General features: G+C 40.1%; 1 protein-coding gene across 10 annotated transcripts in view; it reads left to right on the plus strand.

Annotated features, from left to right (window-relative positions):
* Window positions 1-8,541, plus strand: part of LOC134357816 (RNA-binding motif, single-stranded-interacting protein 3) — a 1,318,209-nt gene extending 1,309,668 nt beyond the window's left edge. For all 10 annotated transcript variants that reach the window (XM_063069497.1, XM_063069500.1, XM_063069498.1 and 7 more), the window contains one exon: window positions 364-8,541. In XM_063069497.1, coding sequence (XP_062925567.1) covers window positions 364-370 — 7 coding nt within the window. In that variant the 3' untranslated portion in view covers window positions 371-8,541. The remainder of the gene's footprint in view (window positions 1-363) is intronic.
* Window positions 8,542-14,124: the final 5,583 nt, after the last annotated feature.

A 14,124-nucleotide genomic window follows, 5' to 3' on the forward strand; every position in this document is an offset into this window, starting at 1 on the left:
AGGTTGGGTGAGACTAGAACTAGAAGTCGTGGGGTAAGTGAGAAAGGTGAAATGTTTAAGGGGAACATGAGGGGGAACTTCTTTCTCTCAGAGAGTGGTGAGAGTGTGGAATGAGTAGCCAACATAAGTGGTGCATGTAGGTTCAATTTCAATACTTTAAAAGAAATTTGGATAGGTACATGGATGGGAGGGGTATGGAAGGCTGTGGTCCGGGTGTAGGTGGATGGGACTAGGCAGAATACTAGTTCAATATGGACGAGATGTGGTGTTCTATGACTCCTCAAATCTATGAGGAGGACTTGTACATTGTGCATATCTTATTAACTTTTCCACGGTGTACTCTCTCATCTTCTCCCTCCACAGACAGTAAACGGGACTGAAAACAGGAATCATGAGCTGAAAATTGCCTTGAACCAGGAAACTTCAGTGAAAATGAAGGTGGCTTCCAGTTTGCACAGGCGTCAAATGAATGCTTTTTATTTCCTACCTTACCTGACAAAAAAAAGTGTTTTTATGTGCTGTGCAAATGGTTCAGTGATGTAGTCTGACAGTTTAATTTTGCTATAAAATCTTATTTTTAAAAGAGAAAGAAAATCCCATAAGGGGAATTGTTCTGACTTTTCATTCAGATGAACAGGTTAAAATATAAATGATTTGTATGTTCAGATAGACTTAGGAACTGTAAGACTGACAAGTTCGGAAGAGGAAGGAAGATGCAGTGTTTTAGGAAAGTTTAATAGTCTTCCTCTGATATTAAGCTACTCTTTTTTTCATGTCTTTTATTAATTTGTAGGTTTTTCAGAAATGTTTAGCTAAGATTTATCTTGACTCTTAATTGCCTTAATTTTGAAGACGTCAGGCTCTCAAAGCCAGCTGTCAACGTTGCGTTAGGAATTCTAGATTGAAATTATGTGCTTGGACCAAGTGGTTGGTGCAAGAATTTGATAAAAGCTTAACTTTATAGGGAGGTAAATGCTAATAAGCTGTACAGGTTAAAACAAAAAAAAACAAAAAAATTTGTTGCTTGAATTCTTTTGCAGAAGAACACAGTTTTATGGATAAAGAACAAGGGCGACTGACAAAATCTAAAAAAAATTGCTGAGACTTTTAATGAATTTTGTCTTAGAGCAGTGGAAACTGACAATTTGCAGAAGGCAGAAAGCGTTTTGTGATTTGTAAAAAAAAACTGTATTATGCAAAGTACAGTTTTTCGCTTAAAGCAGATTGTTTTATTTACGAAGCGTAATTGCTAGCAACAGAATTAGTGCTTTATATTTGCAATCTTTTTTATTAGCTTTATTTTTTTTTAGTCTGCTTTGCTTGTCACCTTGCAGATGCAAGCTAAAGAGTGAAAGGTGAGAACTAAATAAATGGGAGCTTATGGTTAAAAAGAAATCAAAGCAAAAGCAATAGATTGAAGAAATTGTGGACAATTTCTGTAGTCTTTAATTTTCATAGTTGTGGATCAAATGCAGCCTAAGTATGGCCTATTTTATACCAAAGATGAAGTGACACCCTAAAGCAGTCAAGAAGCTAGAGATTTTTTCTGTTGTTTTTTTAAATCTTTATTTGACCTACATGGCCGGACCAGTTCTTACTTTATTTTCTTTAAACTTTTCTTCCACTGGTTATTCTCTATAACACTCACACACACGCATACATACACACACACAAACACACACACACATACACATGCACACACACACACAGAAAGAATGTTTATCTAAAAATATTGGTGGTGCACTAGTATTGTGGGGTTGGGGAGGTGGGGGTATTCATGTACATCTAAAGAAGGATTAATTCTGTAAAATAACCAATTTTTTCTGTCCTAACTTTGGCCTTAACACCTGTTTGTAAATGTGCATATTATGTGTTACTTTTGCAAAGTTCCATTACTTTTTTCGGTCTTCCTTCATACTTTATGCATCTGGATAGCCCATTGATCTACCTCAGTCTATGCCATCTCCGATTGTGCTGAGCAGCTGTTATCCAGCCATTTTGCAAAGCTTCAGTTTCCCCCATGCTACCTGCCAACCTTTTTAACGTGCCCAGTGTTTCTTGTGTGCAGATTGCCTCGACGGGGCGGTGATGAAGGTGCACATCAGGTCTTTAGCAGCCTCTTAAAAACAAAAGCCTCTGTATACTCGGGCTTGGGTTACTTAACCATGCAGGCAACTGTAGCAGACAGAACAGTCACTGCCCCGGTGGCTTGTCAATTTTATACTTAACAAAACCTGATATTAAAAAGTTCAATACCTTTTTTAAACACAAGAGATTCTGACAAATGCTGGAAATCCAGACCAACATATGCAAAATGCTGGAGGAACTCAGCAGATCAGGCAGCATCTACGGGAATAGATAAACCAAGACTCTTCATTAGGACCTGATGAGGTTGTTCCTCTCCATAGATGCTGCCTGACCTGCTAAGTTCCTCCGGCATTTCGCATGTGTTGCTCAATATGTTTTTTGTAAGTTAAAGGTATGACTTTATGGTATTGATGGTACGTTTACCGTCAAATCACAGCAGATAATAGATTCCATTTTTTTGGATCTTAATAAGAAATTATTGTAATTTTAATGGTGGAAAAATATCACTATCTTTGATATTTATATGGTATCACATGGTACCAAATGGAAATATGATGTGCAGATTATGATTCTTCCCATTCCATAAAGGTAAATATCACTGTGGCAGTATGCTACTGCTGTTGTTAAGCAGTTCGATAGAAACTTCATTTATTCATAGAAGCATCCCCTGCAGAATTTTATGATAAAGAGAGCGGACATTTTGGGATTAAGAGTGGTTCTGATTATTAACATTCTGGATGTGGTAATTAATTAAGATAACTGCTCTTTCCCTCCTGATTTTGAGGAAGAAATTGCTGACAATCAGGTTTTTGAAGTGAAGAAGAAAAATCAGGAGGAAAAGGACTGATGGGCTTGGGCAATATGATTAATGTGCAGGAAACAGGCTTCAGGACAGATTTTGTCAATAAACAGAACCAAAGAAAGAAGTGTTGCTGTAGTGACCAACAAGTAATTCGCCTCTCTCTGAAGAAACAAAATCTGTGCCTGTCTCAAATGATATCAAATGGATGGGATGTAAATCATATAATATTACATTCTAAACCTTAATTCAGTCCTTTCAGAATGTGATTTCTCAAGATTTTTGTAGCTTGTTTATAGTGTCCAAATTAATCTTCTTTGCACAATTTGAGTCTTCATCATTAAAACCTAACTAAATTAATATCTTAGACCATATGATATAGGGGCAGAATTAGGCAGTTCAGCCCTTTGAGTCCATCATGGCCAATATTTTATCCCTCTCAACCTCATTCTCCTGCCTTCACCCCTTACTTAACAAGAACCTATCAACCTCTGCTTTCAATATACCAATATAATTTACATACTTCCTGCAGGACAAATGAAATGCATGGAGAGCAAAAGAGTGTATCTGCTCGAATAATCTAAAATATTTTCCAACATAAATGAGTGTAATTGGACTTTGTTTTAATGATTTTCTGACACCAGTTTGGTGTGAATAATTTTAAGGTAACTATTTGATCATTATTGTTAATTACAGCTGATATAATCTTAGAACATAAGACATAAGAGCAAAATCTGGCTAATCAGCCCATTGAAACTGCTCCACTATTCAATCATGGCTGATTTATTGCCCCTCTAAACCGCATTCTCTTCAATGATTCTCAATGCATCTAAATGGAACAAGCTCTGGCTTTTCATCTATTCCCTAGATTTTCCCCATTCATTTATCAGATGTCAGCATCCATTACAAAGCCAGTATTTAGAGGCCATAAGACATAGGAACAGAATTATGCCCTTCGGTCATCGAGTCTTCTCCAACAATCCATCATGGCTGGTTTATTATTCCCTCTCAACCCCCATTCACCTGGCTTCTCCTCATAACCTTTGACAACGTTATTATTCAAGAACCGATCAACCTCTGCTTTAAATATACCCAGTGACTTGGCCTCCACAAGCATCTGTGGCAATAAATTCCACAGATTCACCACCATCTGGCTAAAGAAATTCCTCCTCATCTCTATACTAAAGGGACATCCTTGTACTCTGAGGCTGTGCCCTCTGGTCCTAGACTGCCCCACTTTAGGAAGCATCCTCTCCACGTCCATTCTATCTAGACATTTCAATATTCAAAGCTCCCATCCAAGTTGTCTTTTCATTAAGAACAGAAGTGCCCAGTGATGGTTAGTGAACAATCATGTTTGACTGATTCAAACATAATTTGGGCAAATTCACTCCCCAAATTATCTTTAAAGATGCCCCTCCAATGTTGATTAGAAAATTAACAAAGTATAAATTAGCTAAAATCATCTTAATCTTTCCTTAAGTGAGTTCAATGGAGTTCATCAGTGGAAAGATAAGTTGTTTTCTTTCTGAATTAACGGGATATTCATCATTTCCCAATCCCTTCCCTCTGTTTCTAACATTGCCACTCCATTCACATACACGCCAGAGACAATTTGCAGTGACCACTTACCTATAGACTCATGAGTGGTTGGTATGTGGGAAGAACTTTCAACATTCAGGAGAAGTTTGGATAGGTACAGTACTGTGCAGAAGTCTTAGACATATATGTAGCTAGGGTTCCCAAGACTTTTGCACAGTACTGTATATTGGTTAAAATAGGTAGGTGGTTGGGAAATGGAAATAAGAGTACTCAGCTTTGTATTAGCTCAGTAGTATTTAGTGTTATTTGGTAACTGGAAAGATATAATATACAGCATTGTGCAGAAGTCTGGGCACCCTAGCTATTTTATATGTGCCTAACACTCCTGCACAATACTGTACGTGGATGGGAGGGGTATAGAGAGCTATGGTCCAGATGTGGGTCGATGGGACTTGGCAGAATAACTAGATGGGCTGAGGGAGCTGCTTCTGTGCTGTAGTGCTCTATGATTCTGTGAAATAGAATTGGGGTGGCGGGGGTCTGTGGGTGGAGGCAGAATTTATCGTACTGGCTTCAAGGCACGTGGGCAGAGTAGCTGGCATATGTGTTCTCGTGCATTTCTGTTCGGTGTAACCACTCCCCTCCCAAGAGCCACTACTGGCTCCGATTAATCCACAGTATATCACTGGGCTGCCTGAGTTAAATTTGCTGTGAGCATTTAAACCCAGAAGCAGATTGAAATTAATGCACCATCTATTACTTTAAACAAGATAATGAAAGGGGCCGTAATTTTGTTCTTATTAAAATCAGCAAAACAGACGTTAGGCCATTTGTCCAGCTTGTCTATGCTATCCAGTTAATCCCAGTCTACTCCTTCCTTCCCCTGTAGCAAAGCTAATTTCTTTCCCATAATCCTGCAGTCCTTCTGGTTATAGTTTGTATTCAACCTGATTCCACCACCATTCAGACAATGTGCTTTAACTACTCATTATATTGAATTCTTCTGGTAGTCCCATATAATGTTTTCCCCTAATGGAAAATGGATGATGCTTCCTTCTCCCATTTTTTGATTACCAGGTTTTATGACAAGCTATAGACACAAGGTATTCTGCAGTTGCGGAAAACCCAAAGCAGCTCCCACAAAGTGTTGGAAGAACTCAGCAGGTCAGACAGCATCTATGGAAATGAACAAACAGTTGACATTTCAAACCAGTACCTGATGAAGGGTCTTGGCCCAAAATGTAGGTCTATCATTTCCACACATGCTGCCCAGCCTGCTGCGTTCCTCCAGCATTTCATGTGTGTTGCTTTATGGCAGGCTAAGTTTACCAGAACTGCACACATCTAGTCTAGTTTTCTACCTGCTCAAGTTCTTGTAGGTTTCTAAACAAATGTTACTTTGCAGGTGAGAGGGTAGCTGATGAATTTTTGACAATTGATTCTTTCTTGATTATGCAATGGTAGTCTTGGACCGTTATCACTCAAGCAGTCACGAATATAATGGTAGCCCAATGAGACAAATTGAGTGCAATATTTAACTTATCATTTTACTCTTTCGCCCCTACTGAGCTGATATGAGGACTAGAGTAATGTATCATTTTCCGGCTGGGAAATTGAGTTTAAAGTAAACTGAATGAAATGTGCTGGAATGCATCTTTGTTAAACAGTCAGTCCTTGCAATCGTTTTAACTGAAGGTCCATAATAAATATGACTCCTCAGATTTAACTTGTCTAAATTGTATGTTTTGGGGTGAAGGAGTTGCACCTTTTGATGTCAAAGATACATAATTAATGTATCACTTCTTCATCTGGGCGCCATGGTAGCCTAGCGATCAGCGCGATGCTGTTACAGCTCGGAGCAAGTTCAATTCCAGCGCAGTCTGTAGGAAGTTTGTACGTTCTTCCCGTGAGCGCACTAGTTTCCTCTAGGTGCTCTGGTTTCCTCCTGCATTCCAAAGACGTACCGGTTAGTAGGTTAATTGGTCATTATAAATTGTCCTTCAATTAGACTAGGGTTAAGCAGGTGGGTTGCCAGGTGGTGCAGCTCGTAGGGCTGGGAGGGCCTGTTTCATGCTGTATCTCTAAATAAAATAAATACACTGATAGTACCCATGAAGCTAAGTCACTGCTTGGCGAACAGCCTATAGAAACTGTAGATAATAATACAGTATCAGAAATTCCATTTTTCTAAACAAATCGGCTTTGGCGGACCAGGGAGGTACGTTAGTTTGAATTTCCAAATATGGACATTTGATGAATTACAGCGCTGCTAACCAATCAAATTTTATTTTGAAGTGTGTACGTTTATGCGTTTATGTGAGAGAGAGAGAGAGAGTGAGTGAGAGAGAGAGAGAGGGAGAGAGAGAAGAGAGCAAGAGAGAGAGAGACAGAGAGACAGAGAGACACGATTGCCTCTGAGGCTCCTCAAAGCACTTATCCCAAAATTTATATCTAATTAGTGTAGAGATATTAGTATTGTTATTGGTATCCTTGTTTTTCATCAATGTAAAGAGAAAACAGATCACAAAGAGGAATGCTAATCCATCATTGTATTGCATCAAACAATTTGCACACAAGACATGCACATCAAATTAGCTTTAAGATCTTTTTGTTTGCTCTGGCAGTTTCTATTCAGTGTTAATATCATTGGATCATTGTCTGCTAGTAATCCTCCAGTCACAGTGTCAATGTTACATCCACAGAAAGTTTTAGCATTTTCTGAAGGGAAACACCCATCCAAGTTGCCTTTTTGTTAATATCCGAAGTGCCCAGTGATGGTTAGTTTTCAAACCACCGAGAATCGTGTTTGACTGATTCCAAAAATTGCACGAGCGTGGGTGGTCTTGATACTTGGCTCGCACACCCTTAAGACAGACATCTGAGATTCTGCCAAGATTCAGGGTTTAGAACTTTGAAGCATTTCCATACTGACTTGGCATATTTGATTGACCAGAAGACTCACACTTCTTTAACAAAGGATGTATTAAATAACTGGAATGTGAAAATTTCAGTTCCTATTGTGGGTGTAATATCAACACTGACTGTTAAGCTGTGGCATGCTGAGTGGAGAAGGTCCTTGTCTGAGATCCATCAGGAAGGTACATTGACATCCCAGTTGATAACCTTGTCAAATTAGTACATGCAGATAATGAGACTGCTCTGTGTATCAATTCAGATCTATGCTGCTTCATTCAGACATAAATGTTTTCATCATTTATAACCTCACAGGGAAAAAAATGTCTTCTATCTTTTCAAATTCTGGCAGGCAGAGGTCAGATCAAAATACATATTTAACCTTCTAAGTTCTTTGATTTTTTTTGGAAAAGAGATTACTTTTCCACGTTGGTTTTTGCTTGTTCTTGCTACAAAAAGTTTGATATTTGGATGATAAATAATTGACTCAACAGCAAAAATGCAACATCAATTCTTTGAAAAAAAACTTAGCAGAGATGAAGCTAAGTTTATTGTCCTAAATTGAATTAGGAACTAATCGAGAATAGTTTGCTAGGTAAATAAAGTCTCTGCCAGGACAATCGATAAATCAAAGTGAAAATGCACTTCCTTTGGAAGAAAGCTGTGGTAATGTTCATTTTGAAGGCACCAACTCATTTTGTGATGATCCCACAATCTATGGACATTTAGTCAAGAAAACAAAACCTGCTGGTAATAAAGCTCCTCACATCCAAATAGTGTGTTTTAATGTTGTTCATTATCATGCAGGAAGAACTACAGAACTTGGAGGGTTAAATGCCATTCCCTTCTGTCTGATATTAATTTTTATTTTAATTTCTTTCAAACCTGCACAGGGAAAACTCTGTAACCTGGTCCAAAAACCAGGTTTATTTCACCAGGCATTAAATTATGAAACTTTTCTTTTAATTTATGAAGACCTTTTTTTGTACAGATTTTTTTTCATTTTAAAAGAAACTCATAGAGATGTCTATAAGATCAAGAAAGTTAATTTTTTTAAACTTGTGTTTCATTTGTGCCACAGACGTGCTGGGCATCACTTTGTCTAGCAGTTCTTTCATTATCTGTTTGCTCCTGGAAATTTATGTAGATCAGTGGATGTTAGGTTTAAAATTCTGTTTTCTTTGAAGAAGCTTTCAATAAAAAAGAAATCTTAAAAAAAACATTTGGGGTCTGTGTGCTTTTTTGTTGTATTCTTAATCATTGCAAGAATTAAGCCACCATCAGCATCCTAGCTGGCTGGACGCTAATAGAATATTAAGCACAGTGCTGGCCCTTCAGTCCACAATGTTGTGCCAATCTTTTTAAGACTATAAGACACCAGAACATAATTAGGCCATTCAGCCCATCGAGTCTGCTCTGCCATTACATCATTGCTGATTTATTATTTCTCTCAACCCCATTCTCTTGCCATCTCCGCATTAACACTTAATAATCAAGAACTTATCAACCTCCACTTTAAAGATAGTCAGTGGCTGCCCTCTACAGTTGTCTATGGCAATGAGTTCCAGATTCACTACTCTCTGGCTAAAGAAATTCCTCCTCTTCTCTGTTCTAAAGGGGCATCTTTGTATTCTGAGGCTGTGCCCTTGGGTCCTAGACGACCCCACTATTGGACACATCCTCTCCATGTCCACACTATTGATGTCTTTCAATATTTGACAGGTTTCAATGAGATCCCCCCTCATTCTTCCAAACTCCAGCAAGTACAGGCTCAGAGCCTTCCTTTTAACGTACTCCCAAGTTCAATCACACTTTCCCCTCTGAAATAGCCCTCAATGTTTCTTTCATCCATGTACTTATCTAAGTGTCTTTTAAATGTCCCCAATGTATTTGCCTCTACCACCATCCCTTTAACTCAGGTCCTCTTGTCCTAGCAACATTCTTGTAAGTTCTCTCTGTAAACCAAATTTCCCTCCGGATTAGTAAAGTTTATCTATCTAATCTTCCAATTTTATTGATATCTTTCCTGTAGATTAGTCACTAGAACAGCACACAATACTCCAAATTTGACAAAGGTCATTGCACATATCTGCGTTCTCTGCACACTTTTTTTGTAATTGATGGCACTGTGGGGCATTCTCTATAAGGCCATCTCTCAGCTCCTACACTCCAAGGAAAAAAAAAATCTCCTAGCCCATTCAGCCTCTCCTCATAACTCAAACACTCCAGCCGCAGGGACATCCTCCTTGACCACTGTGACATCCTTTACACTTTAATGACATCCTTCCTATAGAAGGGCAAGCAGAAATGTGCACAGTACTCCAAATGTGGCTTTGCCAGCCTCACTAACATGATATCCCAGCTCCTGTAGTCAATATCCTGACCAATGAAAGAAAGCAAGCATACCATATACCTTCATCATCACCTTGTGCTCAACTTCCATGGAACTATATGCCTGCACCTCATGGTATCTATCTCTACTCCACAGCACTGCCCAGGACACTATAGACGAGTGAGTCTTACTTCAGTGGTTGGTAAGTTGATGGAAAAGATCCTGAGAGGCAGGATTCATGCACATTTGGAGAGGTATAATATGATTAGGAATAGTCAGCATGACTTTGTCAAAGGCAGGTCATGCCTTATGAGCCTGATTGAATTTTTTGAGGATGTGACCAAACACATTGATGAAGGTAGAACAGTAGATGTAGTGTATATGGATTTCAGCAAGGCATTTGATAAGGTTCCCCATGCAAGGCTTACTGAGAAAGTAAGGAGCCATGGGATCCAAGGGGACATTGCTTTGTGGATCCAGAATTGGCTTGCCCACAGAAGGCAAAGAGTGGTTGTAGACAGGTCATATTCTGCATGGAGGTCGGTGACCAGTGGTGTGCCTCAGGGATTTGTTCTGGGACCCTTACTCTTCATGATTCTTATAAATGACCTGGAGGAGGAAGTGGACGGATGAATTAGTAAATTTGCTGATGACACAAAGGTTGGGGGTGCTGTGGATAGTGTGGAGGGCTGTCAGATGTTACAGCGGGACATTGATAAGATGCAAAACTGGGCTGAGAAGTGGCTGATGGAGTTCAACACAGATAAGTGTGAGGTGGCTCATTTTGGTAGGTCAAATATGATGGCAGAATGTAGTAATAATAGTAAGATCCTTGACAGTGTGGAGGATCAGAGGGATCTTGGGGTCCGAATCCATGGGACACTCAAAGCTGTTACGCAGGTTGACTCTATTGTTAACAAGGCATACGGTGGCATTAGCCTTCATCAATCGTGGGATTGAGTTTAGGATCCAGGAGGTAATGTTGCAGCTATATAGAACCCTGGTCAGACCCCACTTGGAGTACTGTGCTCAGTTCTGATCGCCTCACTACAGGAAGGACGTGGAAACCATAGAAAGGGTGCAGAGGAGATTTACAAGGATTTTGCCTGGATTGGGGAGCATGCCTTATGAAAATAAGTTGAGTGAACTCAGCCTTTTCTACTTGGAGCGACGGAGGATGAGAGGCGACCTGATAGAGGTGTATAAGATGATGAGAGGCATTGATCGTGTGGATAGTCAGAGGATAGTCAGTGCTGAAATGGCTAACATGAGAGGGCAGTTTTAAGGTGCTTGGAAGTAGGTACAGAGGAGATGTCAGGGGTAAGTTTTTTTATGCAGGGAGTGGTGAGTACATGGATAGGGCTGCCAGCAATGGTGGTGGAAGTGGATACAATAGGGTCCTTTAAGAGACTCCTGGATAGGTACATGGAGCTCAGAAAAATAGAGGGCTATGGGTAACCCTTGGTAATTTTTAAAGTAAGTACATGTTTGGCACAGCTTTGTGGGCCGAAAGGCCTGTATTGTGCTGTAGGCTTTCTATGTTAATCCTACCCTAATCACAATGACCAACTAAACTACCCAGTAAATCTTTGGACTGTGGAAGAAATTGGAGCACCCGGGAAAACTCACACGTTCCACAGAGAGGACGGACAGACATTCCTTACACACAGCAATAGAATTGAACTCTGAACACCAGCATACCCTCAGCTATAAAGGCCTCACACTAACCGCTATGGTATTGTGGTGGCCAGATAAGTCAGCAGAATTGAGCCATTTGACCCATCAAACATGCCCTGTCATACCATCATGGCCGACTTATTATCCCTCTTAACCCCATTCTCCTGCCTTCGCCCCGTAATGTTTGATGCCCTTACTAATCAAAAACCTATCAACCTCCACTTTAAATATACTCAATGACTGGGCATCCACAGTTGTGGGTAGCAATGAATTTCATAGATTCCCACCCTCTGGCTAAAGAAATTTCTCCTCATCTCTGTTCTAAAGATGGGCAGGAACAATGTGGGCACCTCTGAGTTGCGGCAGAAAGACGATCATAGTAGGGAACTTAACATCCAAGGATACCATTGTATCAAAAGGACAGGCAGGTAGGCAGATGGTGGCTCTTTTGGTAAAAAATGAAATAAAATCCTTAGAAAGAGGTGATACAGGATAGAAAGATGTGGAATCCTCGTGGGCAGTGTTAGGAAACTGCAAGGGTAAAAATACTCTGATGGGAGTTAGATACAGGCCTCTAAACAGGGGTCAGGATGCGAAAGAAAGTCAGTTGTCCAAGTCCATATGCAAAATGCAGAAAACCTGTGTAACATTCCCCGGGCACAGCAGCAGGCTCTCCCCTCTCCAGCAGTCACAGCAGGCAACCAGCACTCACCATCCGCACTCATCTTGGTGCTTCAATCTCCCTCATCGCTTTAATCAGTTTGCGCCACGCCCCACAGCCTGCCCTCCATGATGCTCGCTCACGCTGCCTCTGCCTCCTGGAATCTTCTCAGAGACTATAGAGCACTAGAACACTCAAACGATCTCCAAAAAGGCAAATCACAGGTTCCAACAGTTCCAGAATCACATCCAAGATGAGAAACAAACGTAAAAGACATACAAGAAGGGAATTGTATGGTTTCGTTATCTTTTCAGAAGATGTCAACAGAAGGAGTGTTGTACGCAGGTGCCATCTTGACCAGAAGGTGATAATACGATAGAATTCACCCTGCAGTTTGAGAAGGGGAAGTTAAAATCAGATGCATCAGCATTACAGTGGAGTAAAGGGATCTATAGAGACATCAGAGAGGAACGGGCCAAAATTGATTGGAAGGGGACACTAAATGGGATGACAGAAGAGCAGCAATGGCTGGTGTTTCTGGGGCAAAATTCAGAAGGCACAGGAAAGATACATCCCAAAGATGAAGAAGCATTCTAAAGGGAGGATGACACAACTGTGGATGACATGGGAAATCAAAGACAGCATAAAAGTAAAAGAGAAAGCATATATTGCAATATAGCAAAATTAGTGGAAAAGTAGAGAATTGGAATACTTTTATAAATCAACAGAAGGCAACTAAAATATAAAGAGAGAAAAGATGAAATATGAAAGAAAGCTAGCCAATAACATAAAAGAGGATACAAAGTTTATTTCAGATATCTAAAGAGTAAAAGAGAGATGAGAGTGGCTATCAGACTGCTGGAAAATTATGCTGAACAGGTGGTAATGAGGGGCAAAGAAATGGCAGACAAACTAAGTATTTTGCATCAGTCTTCACTCTGGAAGACACTAGCAGAGTGCCAGAAATGCACAGGTGTCAGGGGGCAGACTTGATTGTTGTTGCTATTACTAAGGAGAAAGGCTTGGAAGCATTAAGTTCTGATGGTAGATATCAGATGGACGACACACCAACGTTCTGAAAGAGGTAGCTGAGGAGATTGTGGAGGCATTAGTAACAATCTTTCAAGAGTTGCTAGATTCTGGAATGGTTCCGGAGACTGGAAAATTGCAACTGTCACTCTACTTTTTAAAGAAGGGAGGGAGGCAGAAGAAAGGAAATTATAAACCAGTAAGCCTGACTTCAGTGGTTGAAAAGATGTTAGAGTCTATTATTAAGGATGCGATTTCAGGATACTTGGATGCATATGACAAAATAGGCCAAAGTCAGCATGGTTTTCTAAAGGATAAAGCTTGCCTGACAAATCTGTTGGAATTCTTTGAGGAAATAGCAAATAGGATAGACAAAGGAGAGTCAATGGATATTGTTTATTTAGATTTAGAGAAAGTCTTTGACAAGGTGTTGCAAGTGAGGCTGCTTAATAATATAAGAGCCCATGGTATTACAGAAAGGTACTCGCATGGATAGAAGTTTGGCAGATTGGCCAAGAAGTAAAGAGTGGGAATAAAGGGTCCTTTTCTGGTTGGCTGCTGGTGACTACTGGTGCTCCACAGGAATCTGTTTTGGGACCACTTCTTTTCACCTTGTATATCAATGATTTGGAGGAAAGAATTGATGGCTTTGTGGTCAAGTTTACAGACAATACAAAGGCAGGTGAGGGACAGATTGTGTTGAACAAGCAGGGAGGCTGTAAAAGGATTCAGCCAGATTGGCAGATAGAATATGGTCATGAACTTTGGTACAAGGAATAAAGGGGTGGACTATTTTCTAAATGGGAAGGAAATTCAAAAATCAGAGGTGCAAAGGGACTTGGGAGTCTTCATTTAGGATTCCCTAAAGGTTAACTTGCAGGTTGATTTGGTGGTATGGAAGGCAAATGCAATGTTAGCATTCATTTCAAAAGGACTCGAATACAAAAGCAAGGATGTAATGCTGAGGTTGGTCAGACTGCACTTGGAACAATTTAGGCCCCTTATCTAAGAAAGGATGTGAAGCCATTGGAGGGGGTCCAGAGGAAGTTCACCAGCATGATCCCAGGAATGCAAAGTTTAACG

Source organism: Mobula hypostoma, chromosome 17 (genome assembly GCF_963921235.1).
Source record: "Mobula hypostoma chromosome 17, sMobHyp1.1, whole genome shotgun sequence".
In the NCBI taxonomy this organism is placed as follows: Eukaryota; Metazoa; Chordata; class Chondrichthyes; order Myliobatiformes; family Myliobatidae; genus Mobula; species Mobula hypostoma.